At 42.4% G+C, this 14,166-nt stretch overlaps 1 protein-coding gene across 2 annotated transcripts in view; it reads right to left on the reverse strand.

Annotated features, from left to right (window-relative positions):
• DGKD (diacylglycerol kinase delta) overlaps positions 1 to 14,166 on the reverse strand; it is a 113,955-nt gene that overhangs the window by 37,716 nt on the left and 62,073 nt on the right. For both annotated transcript variants that reach the window (XM_088479210.1, XM_088479209.1), the window contains exons 4-7: positions 12,622 to 12,726; positions 12,037 to 12,169; positions 10,475 to 10,581; positions 7,260 to 7,385 (exon numbers count right to left, since the gene is read on the reverse strand). In XM_088479210.1, coding sequence (XP_088335336.1) covers positions 7,260 to 7,385; positions 10,475 to 10,581; positions 12,037 to 12,169; positions 12,622 to 12,726 — 471 coding nt within the window. The remainder of the gene's footprint in view (positions 1 to 7,259; positions 7,386 to 10,474; positions 10,582 to 12,036; positions 12,170 to 12,621; positions 12,727 to 14,166) is intronic.

The raw sequence follows: 14,166 nt of genomic DNA on the forward strand, positions 1-14,166 counted from the left end.
GAGGCTGCAGCCCCCCCCCCAGTAAAATCTGCCGCTTCAGTGAACCAGGCTTCACTGTGACTGGAGGTGGATTCCCATTGGAAGCGCCACCTGCCAGTCACGCTGAAGACATGTAGCCAGGTGTCTCCTCCCCCTGGGACTGCCAGTCCGGGCTGCGATCAGCAGAGAGCGGCTTCCAGTGGAAGCCGCTGCTCTGCCATTCGGGCAGCCCTACAGGGCTTCTCGGGGCTGCAAACAATGCAGCCCTGGAAAGCTGGTGTTAAGTATGTGCATGCACGGCGCCACCGCCGCTCATGCCCATGTGCCGGTTCCGACGCCTGCCAGATTCATTGAGCAGGCACCAGGACCAAAGCCAGCAGCAGTGGCAGCCCCCCTCAGGTAAGAGGGCAGGAGCCGCTGTTGAATATGACTCGGTTCAAGTTGAGATCTTAATTGCAGTGTAGAATAAAGCTGGCCAGCATTTGTGGGCTACATGCAAAAGCAGCCAGTATTTACCCTGTATGCAAAAAATGTATGTATTTACACTCCTTGTATTGCAACATGGTTTGTCCAGGTACAGAGTTACTTGCTCTATCTTACTCTATTACCAAATCTGAATCAGGCCCTAAGATTATGAATCAGAGTTAGGAGCAAATCAAAAAAAGGAGCAAACAAGGAGAAATTCAGTCCTGGAAGGAATCATGTTGCAATGCAAAAAGGTGCAATTTAATTTCTTTTCTGCATGCTAGAATTAAGCTAGGACATGCCCCTTCCCAACTATAAATCTGTCTAACTCTGACTCGGGCCCTAAAGCTGGGTACACACTGGCAGATATATTGGCTGATCAATTGATCGGCCAATATATCTGGTGCCCGTCGATCAGTGTGTACAAGCGACGTCGGTGAACAACGTTGTTCACAGACATATCGCGCCGGCTGCACAGCCGATAGCAGACATATCTGTCCATTGGCAAGGGTGTACGGGCGATCAGCCGATCACCCGTACACATGCAGCGGCAACCGCGGGGTGGGGGTCTCAGCGCGACTCCCGGCCAGTGTGACCTGCGACTGCCTGAAAAGATGATGGTCGTTCAGTGTATATGAACGACCATCATCTACAGATATATCTGCAGATCACTCGACCTGCAGATATATCTTTGCACTTAAGGGTTCAGAGAGTTTCCCTTATAAGAGAACCAGAGAGTTACTGACACAGCACATCAGCCAAGGACAAATCTACTTAAGATGGCCCAAACTTTTTATATGATGTCCAAAACCATGGTAAAGCTTTGGGCCTTCTTAAGCAGATTTCCCCACGCCTGATGTGCTGGCTCAGTAACTGTATTGTGAACCATATAGAAGTAGCCTATCTAATTTAGATACATTTATAAAACAAACAAAATAAAAGCAGTTTTGTAAGAAATCCACAATAAACAGAGATGAAGTAAAAATAAGAAATTGAAACTCATATGAAGATAGACCGGTTTATATATCCGAATACACAAATTCAAATGGCTTTAAAATATCAAAGAAAATTATCAAAATAATAGAATGTATATTTATCAAATTAGCTTTATTTTCCTCAACCAGAGAACAATAGGCTACAGCAGTGGTCACCAAACTTTTTTGAATCACAGCGCCCTAAAGTATCAGCATTGTTTTCACGGCACGCCTAAGCCAAATACTGAGAAATTCAGAAAAAAATGAAGTAAAGTAAATTGTGCTGACCTGTCATCTTTAGGCTCAGTTATGTGGCTGGGGACAGGTTTGCGCTTCTGTTTGTCCACATATTTACATTACATTGACCACAATTAATTTGATTTTGTGCTAGACCACCAACCTGAGGCACCTTTACAAGTGTCCCGAGGCACCCCAGGGTGCCTAGGCACACAGTTTGGGAACCACTGGGCTACAGATTCAATTTATTGGAGTAGACTGAGGTCTTTTTATGTGTAACAAGAGAAATTGTATTAATATCATCTCTTTTTATTATGGCACCACCAAATGTCCATAGGGCCTGATTCAGACCCACTCGCGAGCGGCTGTCCGCTCGCAAGTGGGTCGATGTTGTGCACTGCGCATGCGCACGACGGCGGGAGCTCCGTCGTGCGCATGCGCCAGACGCGACGAGCGAAGGACTTTCCTTCGCTCGTTGTGTCTGATCAAAGGGGGCGTGCTGTCGATGTTGATTTGCAGCACGCCCCCTTTGGTGGGCGTGCCGGGGGCGTGCCTCCCTGACGGGGGCGTTCCCAAGTGAACGCCTACCGTCAGAAGCCGGCCCACTGACATCACTAGTGATGTCAGTGGGAGTGATTTTGGCTCTGATAGAGCCAAAATCACTCCGGGCCTTGCGGTTGAAAACCTCAACCGCAGGCTCCGGCTCGCAGTGGCGATGGTCGCGATGGTCAAGACCATCGCGGCCATCAAACTGCACGCTCGTATAGGCTGTGGGTGGTGACCCACAGCTATACGAGCGTCCAGGAGGACGCTCCATAATTATGGAGGCCGGCCCTCATTCAGAGCGTGCGCTCTGCTCAGAGCGTACGGCTCTGAATGAGGGCCATAGTGCAGTACTGGAAGAATTACAATGATATAAACAATCAATACAAAATAAAACGGTGTAAACAGACAGTATAACTAGAAAATGAAACAGTGAGATAATAAACCATGCTTAGCTAATACTACGTGCACTATTCTACGTACATGGTACTGTCCTCTTTTATATTTGTTTATTTTCAATTCAGACGTGTAAATCATTAGGTACTATGTAAATAAAATTATGTAAAAAACAATACGTTATTCAATCAATGTTGATCTTTAAATCATGCATTGAGGCCCTCAGCCCAATTATCATTGAAGCCTGTGGTTAAATTGGTCCCAGACCTTTCCCTGTTCTCCTGGTTGGACTTGGGGCTGACTAAGTGTCAGGATACACTGGAAAATACCGGTATCAAGGCAGTTGCAATCTCAATACAGTATCCCTACTCATGATTTTTATAAGTATTTACGAATTACCTTCAAACTTTGCAAATTGGTCCCACGACCCTAGCCCTACCCCCATCCTCTGTCATTTCCAATTTGTCCTCCCCTTCTCTTAAAAGCTGGGTACACACTGAGATATATTTGCTGATCACTTGATCGGCCAATATATTGGGTGGGTGCCTGGTGGCCAGTGTGTATCAGCGATATGTCTGTGAATGACGTCGTCCACAGACATATCGCGTCAGCTCTGCTGTACAGCCGATGGCAGATATATCTGTCCATCGGTCAGTGTGGATGGGCGGTCTGCAGCGGCAGCTGCGGGGAGGGGGGCGGGACCCTCAGCCAGAGACAGAGGATGTTTGTTCAGTGTGTATGAACAAACATTATCTGCAGATCACTCGATCTGCAGATATATCTTTTCAGTGTGTACACAGCTAAAGGTGTTATGTCAACGTGGTATAGATATCTTATAGCCCCTAATGAAACAGGACAAATCACCAGTTCAGGATAAATGGGAAGTGGATTTCTTTAGCAGATAAAGAGTGGGAGAAGGGATTTCAGAATGTGTTTATAATGTCTAAATGCATCAACCATTAGGAAATGCTCGGTAAGCTAATAGAATATATCTTACTCATAAACGTATGCATTAGTTTTGGCCCAACACCTCTTCACTCTGTTGGAGAAATTGTGGGGAGGTTGGCACTCTTTTACTAGACCCTCGGGTGTAAATACTCCAGTTCCACTGTCTCTTCATTGATTAAACGCAAGTTGTGTTTTGACTGTTTCTCTACAGCTGTGGCCAAAAGTTTTGAGAATGACACAAGTATTGGTTATCACAAAGTTTGCTGCTTCAGTGTTTTTAGACCTGTTTGTCAGGTGTTACTATGGTATACTGAAGTAACATCACAAGCATTTCATAAGTGTCAAAGGCTTTTATTGACAATTACATTAAGTTTATGCAGAGTCAATATTTGCAGTGTTGACCCTTCTTTTTCAAGACCTCTACAATTTTCCCTGGCATGCGGTCAATCAACTTCTGGGCCACATACTGACTGATGACCGACCATTCTTGCCTAATCAATGCTTTGAGTTTGTCAGAATTTGTGGGTTTTTGTTTGTCCACCCGCCTCTTGAGAATTGACCACAACTTCTCAATGGGATTAGGGTCTGGGTAGTTTCCTGAACATGGACTTAAAATTTAGATTTTTGTTCCCCGAGCCATTTAGTTATCACTTTTTTCTTATGGCAAGGTGCTCTATCATGCTGGAAAAGGCATTGTTCGTCACCAAACTGTTCTTGGATGGTTGGGAGAAGTTGCTCTTGTAGGATGTTTTGGTACCATTCTGTATTCATGGCTGTGTTCTTAGGGAAAATTGTGAGTGATCCCACTCCCTTGGCTGAGAAGCAACCCCACACATGAATGGTCTCAGGATGCTTTACTGTTGGCAGGACACCGCACTCAACTTTCCTTCTCCGGAAAACATTTTTCCAGATGCCCCAAACAATCTGAAAGGGGATTCATCAGAGAAAATAACTTTACCTCAGCAGTCCAATCCCTGTACCTTTTGATCAAAATCATTCTGTTCCTTATGTTTTTCCTGGAGAGAAGTGGCTTCTTTGCTGCCCTTCTTGACACCAGGCCATCCTCCAAAAGTCTTCGTCCTGTGTCCTGCCAACAGTAAAGCAGGAATGGTGCCCAGTCGGATTCAGCCCTGTCGGAGTCAGACTATTATATTTGTCCATGTGTTAACTACACGTATGGTTAATTGGGACAAAGATCCGGTCACTCAGCGGTAGGGAAGTATGGTCATTGGTCAACATAAAAAAAAACATGGATAAATGCAAATATTCATTGGATATCAATTATCTGCAACAAACAGATGCATATATATGAGGAAAGGCATGTGGCAGATCCTTATGTGGATATTACCATAGATGGCCACAAATGTCACACAAACTCTACATTTGGCTTCTGTTACCTGAGATCTGTACACTCTCTTTGTTTCACTTGACAATGGTCTAATTTTAAAGATTGATCTTATTGTTTCTTAGTTCCTCTCAGGAATGCTGACATATGGTCATACAGTATTGAGGTTTTTAATCTACTACTTGTAATTAGTCCTCCTTTCTGTGCTTACTTTTAATATGTAACAAATGTAATTGTTAACTACATCATGTCCTGTACTGACAATGTAATATTTAGCAAATACAATTATCCACATCTCTCATTAACACTTATTACAACAGTATCGCAAACAATTTCATTCAAATTTCATGTCACTAGCAACACCGATTACAAAACTTTGCGCTGGCTCAGCTGCGGTAGGATTACACAGGGGAAGATGTATTAAGCGTCCACAGTGAAAAGGTCAAGTAAAGAAGTTTCCCATAGCAACTAATCAGCTTGAAGCTAGCCTTCATAAAGTACAGTTCATAAAATGATAGGTAGAAGCTGATTGGTTGCTATGGGTAACTTCTCCATTCTTTAAAAAACTTGAAACATCTCCCTCATAGAAAGTAAAGAGTCACATTCCTAAAGTTGAAGTCAGATCAACAAGTGTGTTATCGTAAAGCATTCTCCAACATCTCAACTCCAAATTTATAGTCGCCTAAAGCAATGTTTTAGTACCATTGTAGTCAAACATTTAATCCGGTGACAAGATTAATCACTGCACATGTATTAATATGCTGGTAGGGCTGGCCACAAAGTCAGGAGTTTAATGGTGCATACACACAGTCGGATTTTCCTTCACAATAACGATTTAAAAAATCGTTGAATCGTTCATATCTGAAAGAAAATTTGCCATGTGTCCTTGAAACGATGAACGATGCGCGTTCCCGCATGTCAGATAACGATATCTGACATCTGATGTGTTTGCAGTCAGATTTGGTAGATTTTCATTCATTTTAACACTATCAAAAATCGTTCGTAAGATCGTTCAAATTGTTTGTAGTTCATAGTTCGTCTGACAGATCTGACCGTGTGTGTGCACCATTATTCTGTGTGGTTGATACACAGCAAGAATCTGATGGGTATTATTTCTTACAAAGAAAAATTTATGTATGCAGATTTCTTTTAAATCCTAATAAAATACAGGCAAAATATTATACATGCCGTCTACCCATTTTCACCCAAGCTTGTGTGCACATACCATTCATTTTCACATAGAAACAACCTATACCTATTACTGATGCATTATACTTCCTCCCCCACCATCTGGGTTCACTACATTCCATATGTGCACTTCAGCCCTAAGGGTTGTACTGAAAATATGTGGGTTAGACCGCACAAATCAATCCCAGTGACATAGAGACTCATGTGAGAAAGTGTAGTGAGCGGAGCTTCTTCCAAGTGACAGCAAATTAATATTCATATAGAAAATGGTTATGATGGTCAAACACAGCAAAACACCAAACATTTATGTGAACGCATGGGACGATCAAAAAGTAGAATCATGGCTCTAATTCAGAGATGTACGCTATGCTGAGTTCTACGTGAATCGAACGATTGTGTTAGCCGCACTGCACATGCGCAGCCATTGTTTTGCAATTACAGCAGCACAGATCCATTCGCAAAGTGAGTGACATGTAGTCAGCAATTGGGGGAGGTTACGGGGTGGCTAGGCAAACGCAGGCCTGTTTGACCGTTTAAACACCATTTCATGGGCGTGCATAAATGAGCTTTTGTAATCTCCTACGCAGCATGAGAGCTCTCAACGCATCAGGGGAGCTGCAGTGTTTGCGGCTGGTCAGACTTGCTGCATGGCTACCTGATCTACATCGATGTTACCGATGTTTACGCTGTTGTACGTCATCGGACCAATATGAGAAGGCAGCATTGGGCATCCCTTTGCTCGGCTGTGTTTTGGAAGGCGTTAGCATACTTTAGCACCTGCGATCCGTGAGAGAATGCAGCTGCGATTGCATTAACATACATCTCTCAAACAGGCCCTCTATGTCCGCTAAGATGCACTGTCTGTAAATTCTCATTGCTCATCTATAAACGTGATCACATAAAAAATAAAAAGGGTATAATGTGCAACTATCTACATCAGTGGTTCTCAAACTCGGGCCTCAGGACCCCACACAGGTCACATTTTCCAGGTCACCCAGCAGGTGCACAGGTGTAGTCATTACTCACTGACACATTTTAAAAGATTCACAGGTGGAGCTAATTATTTCACTTTTGATTCTGTGAGGAGACCTGGATTACATGCACTGTTTGGGGTCCTGAGGGCCGAGTTTGAGATCTACATGAATTGTACACTTATATCCCAGAGATTCCTCGGAACACCTTACCATTGCCCTGCACCACAGACACTGCCAGTCCTGCAGACGGAGTACACTGCCACATGTTTTCTCACATACGGTGCACTTAGCGCTCACAGGTAGGTTTCCTTCCAGCCACTGGTGCGGCATTGATACCTACAGGAAATTTAGCAGAATGATGCCAAATGCCAAAAGCAACCTCCAAGTACATACCATTCAAAAAGTAGTTAGAATTGTGCATAACTCCCACAGCAAAATATTACCATCTCCTCTGTATATTGCTCTCAGACTTCCCCCTCTTCATTATAATCTGCACAGATCTGTATGGTCATCCAGTGGGTGAAGCAGGGTTAGTGGTTTGCAGTGGCAGTGAAATAGACACGGCTGTCTGCACCTGCTCTCCTTGCGGAACACACACAGATGGAGGAGGGACTGGGAACTGATGGGCGAGTGTGGTTGCTACAGAATAGGCCCATATATTCCAATAAGTAATGTAAATTAAAGGAACATTATTCCTATTTGTCTATGTAAATATTAAAGGATGACTGTGTAAAATATCTGCTTGCAGAATAGGCCACTAAGTAAAGTAATCAATGTTTTTACTATATTGGATAATAAAAGAAGCAGTGCTGTCCTAGAGTTGACTTCAGCCATCACCCTTGCTGGGCCCTGGGGGTAGGTGCATGCACCTCCAAGCTTGGCAGTTACACGGATTGTTTTCAACTACATTGCTAAATTATCAGTATCATTGGTCTCTGATTGGCGAGTCCTTGGCTCAAGGCCAGATGCAGAGTCTAAGAAATCTCTAGAATCCCTACCTTTTTCAGTTACTGTCTCATTCAGACTTGAGTTTAGTGGGATTATTAGTAGGGCGACAGGCCGAGAGAGTTCATTTTTACAAGTTAATGTGCCAAAAAGTGAGAGCTTTTTGTTTACAATCCTATCATTTTGCTATAACGAGAAGAGGCCAAGTGTGTAGACGACAGTTCTCAGCTCCATCTGGAAGATATCAGAGCCTGTTTTGAAGAACAGGCTTGTTCTTCAAAAAATATTTGGGCCAAATTTACTGACAAAGAGTTGGTGTAACAGGCAGTCTTCCCACCCTGAAAAAGCTGCAGTGGAGGACCATGCTACTCTCTCATGATCAATAGTTCAATTTCACTTTAGGTTCCTGAATGAGTAGCATTATGTATTGGGGATGCATCCTCCTCAGAGCTCCATCTCAATGTTTTTTTTGCCACTGATCTTCCTGTAACTCAGGAAAAGCCATTCACATATTACTCACTCCCCGGGGTGATGATCCTTCTGTCAGTAAAAGACAAGGGAACAGATTTTTTTTTTTTAAATCATGTTTTAGTTGCAAAAAAATAATTCTTTCAGCCGATTGTGAACCTCAAGTTACTGAACACTCATGTTCAAGTGGACAGGGTCTAGATGGAATCGTTGGTCAAAGGTATGGATGAGTACATGGCATCCATGGAAGTCAAGGATGCTTACTTTCCAAACTGGGAAGGTCACCAGTACCTTTGCAGGTGTGCGGTACAAGATCACCATTTCTAGTTTCGAGATCTTCTTTTTGGACCGGCAAGCACTCCCGATAGTCACAAAAACAATGGCAGTAATGGCTGTTCTCCTCAAGTCCAGAGCAGTAATGATTGTCCTTTACCTGGACAATTCCTTGATGAAGGCAGAGTCCCCAACTTTGCTTCTGGAATATTGTCAATTGATGGCTCTGAAGTCCCATAGTTGGATTATCAACTACCAGATATCCAATCTAGTCTCTATGTGGAGTCTAGTTTTTCTGGGTTTGATGTTCTCCTCTTGATTTTAGAAAATTGGAGGATCGTCTGGTTCTATATGATGCTTACAACAGTGGTTGGCCTGTGTCCAAACAGACAATTGCTAGATGGATTATGGCTGCGATTCTCCATATTTATATTGTGGTAGGATTACCTGTTACTTACAATCTAAATGCCCAGGATGGGTAAAGAATGAGGAGTTAACTCTAAAGTACCAAAATCCTGAAGGAGACTCTACATTCCCAGTGTGTCCCAATATATGCATATTTAGAAAAATGGTGTTTTAGTGGCACGGAATATATGTAACATAATTAGGGCATGGCATGATACCAGTGGGTATAAAACAAAATAACCTACACCTGCACTCCGCCAAAGCAGCCTGAATAAATAGAAATCTGGATGTCACCTAACGCCTATTTATTAATACAATAAAACACAATGGTACACAATACACTGGCGCTTAAAATATAAATGCTCTAGTCCATTAATGTCTCCATATGCAGTAATAGAAAAATCAAAGCTAACAATGTTTCAAAATAAATACAATCTTTAACAATAAATCATCCAGTGACTGCTTTAAGCTTCGAAACGCGTCAGCGGAGTGGGACGATCTACCATTGTTTACATCTGCAGGATATAGTTGGAGGACTTTTTCCCAGGACTCATCTATAAAAGACTCCAGTGATTTATATGTGTCTGCTTATCTTTGCTATCCGGTAGGGAGACACACACTCTGCTGTGATGGATGCCATTGATATTTTTATTTATGTGCCGATGTATTATTGTTTTTATGTGGTTGAACTACATCTCCTTTAATGTTTTAATAAAATAATAGGAGATAATGCAGAGATTTTCTCATTTATTTGCATATAAACATTGTTGGAACAGAGCCCATGTTTACAGGAAGGATACAGTACATTACTTGAGATATGTCTGCTATTCAGTGCGATCTTTTAGAACACTGCAACTGTAGAATGTAAATGTACTTTTACTTTATTTCTTTATTATATACATTATCATATGGAGACATCTCTCAGTTATGTGTTTTTTACATTGTAATTTACACTGCATCGTGGTGGCGTTTGTTTGTTCCTTCACACGCTACACCCTTCTGAGAACGTGGAATGCTCGCTGGATGGTTTATTTTTAAAGATTGTATTTATTTTGATAAAAAAAAAATTCTCATTATTTTACATGACTGCATATGGAGACATTAATAGGACATTTAATCCAGTAACTCTATACACTTACAGAAATAAAGCAGCTAGTATAGATGTAGTCCTGTATAGGGCAGGATTACCACTGAACAAATAATCCTAAATGTAGGGGTTAGGGGCAGATTTTGGGAACCATTTACATCAGGGTGCCATGGCTGGTGCATGGACTAACGTTATATCACTGAAGGCAGGTAAGTATACACTACTTCACGAAAGCATGTATACTAACCCCATCTTCATCTTCAATAATGTCCTTCCCAATAGAAGCCAAAGTGGTCCATTTGCAGTTATTGGTGGCCCTCACTGCACACCGTCTGTGAGATTTAAACTTGCACACTGTATATAGAGGTAAAAAATAAACAACACATATATAATAAATTAGAGGTACAAAACTTAACACATATCACTATTATAATTTATATATAACACATCAATACCTAATATCCCAGCGACACCATCTACACTGGTTTGCTAATCCTTGCATTCATCTACAAACATAGGCTACTTTATATGATGTTTTCTGCTATATTTTATAATACAAAATAGTGCTCATCAGGCAACAAAATGTCTGTTTGCCTGGGGCTGAACTATTTTATATATCTCAAAGAGGCTCTAAAACTCCCAGCAGACTCTAGTAATTGCATGATGTAGGTTAAACAGGAACTAGAAAGTGGCACTCTGTCAACCTTTGGTGTATACACATCATGTCAATGTATTTATAAAAACAGAGCGGCTTGTACTTATTCATATTCCACAAAAGCAGGAAATCATGTCATGCTGGACAAAGTCATTGACTTTAAGTACATAGTCCTTTATGACAGACACACCTAGAATAGCTCTGAAAATATGAGCCTCTCTTAGTAACACACTACAATCACCGTCTCCACTGACGTGAAATCACCAAGATGTGTAACAATGTTCTGGCTGCTATTTATAATGCAAAGCTAACACTATGAAGAAGAACAGTTAACAAGGGTTTGACTTGACAAAAGAGGACTGTAGCAATAATGTAAGGTAATGACACTAGATACGGAGTCATAACATTAATTATTTATACTACAGCAGCAGCAATCTTTACAGGATTTACTAACAGACATAAAGTCAGGTCAGCAAGCGTGTTTTGGGCAACATACTACCACTTACCTGCTCACGTTTAGCCCTCTGTCACTGTTCTGGTGATAGATAGATAGATAGATAGATAGATAGATAGATAGATAGATATTTTTTTAAAGATAATGTCACAATGGACTGGCAAGTCTGATAGTTTATAGCCCAGAAAACATAGGAAAATTACATGTGCAGCTTACGGTGTGACATTGGAAGTCTCCAGTTTATAATTATTTAGATTAATGACACCCTTTAGGATTTCACCTGGCTGACAGAATAAAGATTCACATATTAGGGTTAGGACAGGTACACACTAGAATGATATCGGCACGATTTATCATTTATATCTTGTAGTTTGTATGCACAATTGAGCGCTCCTGCGCATCATATACGACATCCTCTGGTTGGCCGTGCTGCACAGCCAATCAGAAGATATCATGTACGAGGTGGTGCACTTAAATAAAGGATGGACCGAGATAACATTCAGTCGTTCATTAAATCGCAGTGTGTGCGGGCAATAACGGATGGTCCGGGATGAAGGGAATTCGTCCCAACCATCGCCCTGATTGCCAGTTAATCTGATGTGTACCCAGCCTAAGAACTGTAACTTAAAGCTCTACAAATCACTGAGTAGATAAACGGACAAATGAAACGTTATATATGGCATATTAGTCCATTACATACCTTCACAGGAAAGTCCGTGGGAAGTAACCCCAGAGAGGGCTTCATGACACACATTGCAGTAAGTGGGCCGGGCATGAGAACATGCATACCAGTTGTGCGATCCGGAGAAATGGTCCATACTGTACTGGGCAGACTGAAAGTATGAAGAACAGAGCTGTGGATCGTGCAGGTAATGTGCACACACAGGCACAGCAGGTCAGACCACTGCCTATCAGGATTCTTATGCAAATTATAGGAGAAGTAGTACTACCTTAACTTAAGAAGAAAACTATTTCCTGATTTTTCTTTAGCACAAGTAACAATATATAGACAGGAGAACATAGAACAAAACACAGTTTATGTCGCATACCTACATTTGACTCTGCAAATAAAAACAACAAAAACTTTTAAGCAGATTTTACAAAGTTTGAGCTAGATCTTTATCTCTGTCTGTTTACCAGCACTGGCCACTCCTGCAGGACAATAATGAATACAATGTGCCCTTGGGCGAGTGACCCAGCTTCACCTGAAGTCCTCTTCTAGGCAGAGAACACTATGGTTTGTACTAGTGCAGGTAATTTCATTGGCTGCTGACACTATCACTACCTCAAACAGTTCTCGGTTCTGCACAGACTTGAGAGCCGCCATCCAATCCTCCATGTCTTTTCTGTTGTCCGCACTGAGGATCAGTTTGCGAAAGGGAGTGAATACCTGGAAACAGGAGAAGGGAGCATAAAGTGTATTAGGGGAAGGAGAAAGTAGGTTGCAGTCAGCTAAATGATAAGACCAGAGAAGCACAAAGGGGGAGGAGGGAGTAAAAAGATCTCATTTAAAGGAGCTGTTTGCTAAAGGCATGGATCCAAGTGTGCATGGTGGCACTGGAAAGACAAACAAGGGCTTGTCTATAAACAACTCGGAGATCACAGAAGGTTGTGACTAGAGAGTAAGGTGCAATGTGCTATAGTGGTTGTTTCAAAGAGATGCTGATGGAGATTTAGGGACTGATGCAAAGTTGCACCCAAGTCTAATTTCTGGACGGGTCTAGTGATTTTTGGCAGTGCGCATACAGCCGAGCGCATGCATCCATGGGCAATTCAGAGCCAACTATATCTCCACTTGCAGCTGAAAAGGTGTAAATGGGCAGCAAGGGCCCATTTGCACCTATGCCAAGTATAGTGAGAGCAAGTCTAATTTTAGATGGATCTCCTGTACCAGAGATAGGGGTGGTGCACGTGCCTGATGATGATCACGGCTGTATGAACAAGCGGATTCACAGGAGAGGTGCGGTCGCAGAGATGCGTACAAGTCTGCATATGGCAAATTTCGGATGACTTACATGCATCTCTGAATCAGCCCCTTATGCTGGATACACACTTGCTGATCGCCCGATGCGGTGGCCGATGGTGCGGATGAACGATATTACGTGCGTGCAGTACACACTGCAGGATCGGGTGACCGACCACCCAATATGGTGTTCACCGGCACCATTGACCTTACCGACATTGGCAGCTGGATCGCACCGTAGTCCGTGCATGGAACGAACCCAATGTCGGCCAGCGGCGGCGCGCATAGTGGGTACACACTAGATGATGTGCCCGACATGTCGGCCGCATCCGCGGGATTGGATGACATATCGTCTGGTGTGTACCCAGCATTAGTCTGTAAGATTTTGTCCTCATTATTTATGCACAAAGCTGCATAGATGGTTCTATCAATCCCTACATCATTTTAGGCACAACTCTGATATCGCACCTAACTCGCTCTAACTGACACTACTTCAGCAATGGCAGCTAAGGCAGGTTCTCACTTTACCTCATCTTATGGTGCATACACACGGTCAGATTTTGTGTCAGATCTGGACGATAACGATTTAAAAAAATGTTCAATCGTCCATATCTGATGTCAGATAACGATATCTGACATCTGATATGTTTGCAGATCTTACAGATCTGACCGTGTGTATGCACCATTAGGCCCAGTCCTGCAAAAGACCTAGTCTACAGTATATAAAAGCACATCGGAGAGTATAAAACATAGACTGTTACAGCTGGTAGAGATAATCTTACTCTGGAATTTACAATCAACTGTAAGCAATACAAAATAGATATAACTATGTGGAATGAAGGCTAAAACAAATACTGAGGCGTTATC

This window comes from Taudactylus pleione, unplaced genomic scaffold (genome assembly GCF_031769625.1).
Source record: "Taudactylus pleione unplaced genomic scaffold, aTauple2 ptg000229l, whole genome shotgun sequence".
Taxonomy (NCBI): domain Eukaryota; kingdom Metazoa; phylum Chordata; class Amphibia; order Anura; family Myobatrachidae; genus Taudactylus; species Taudactylus pleione.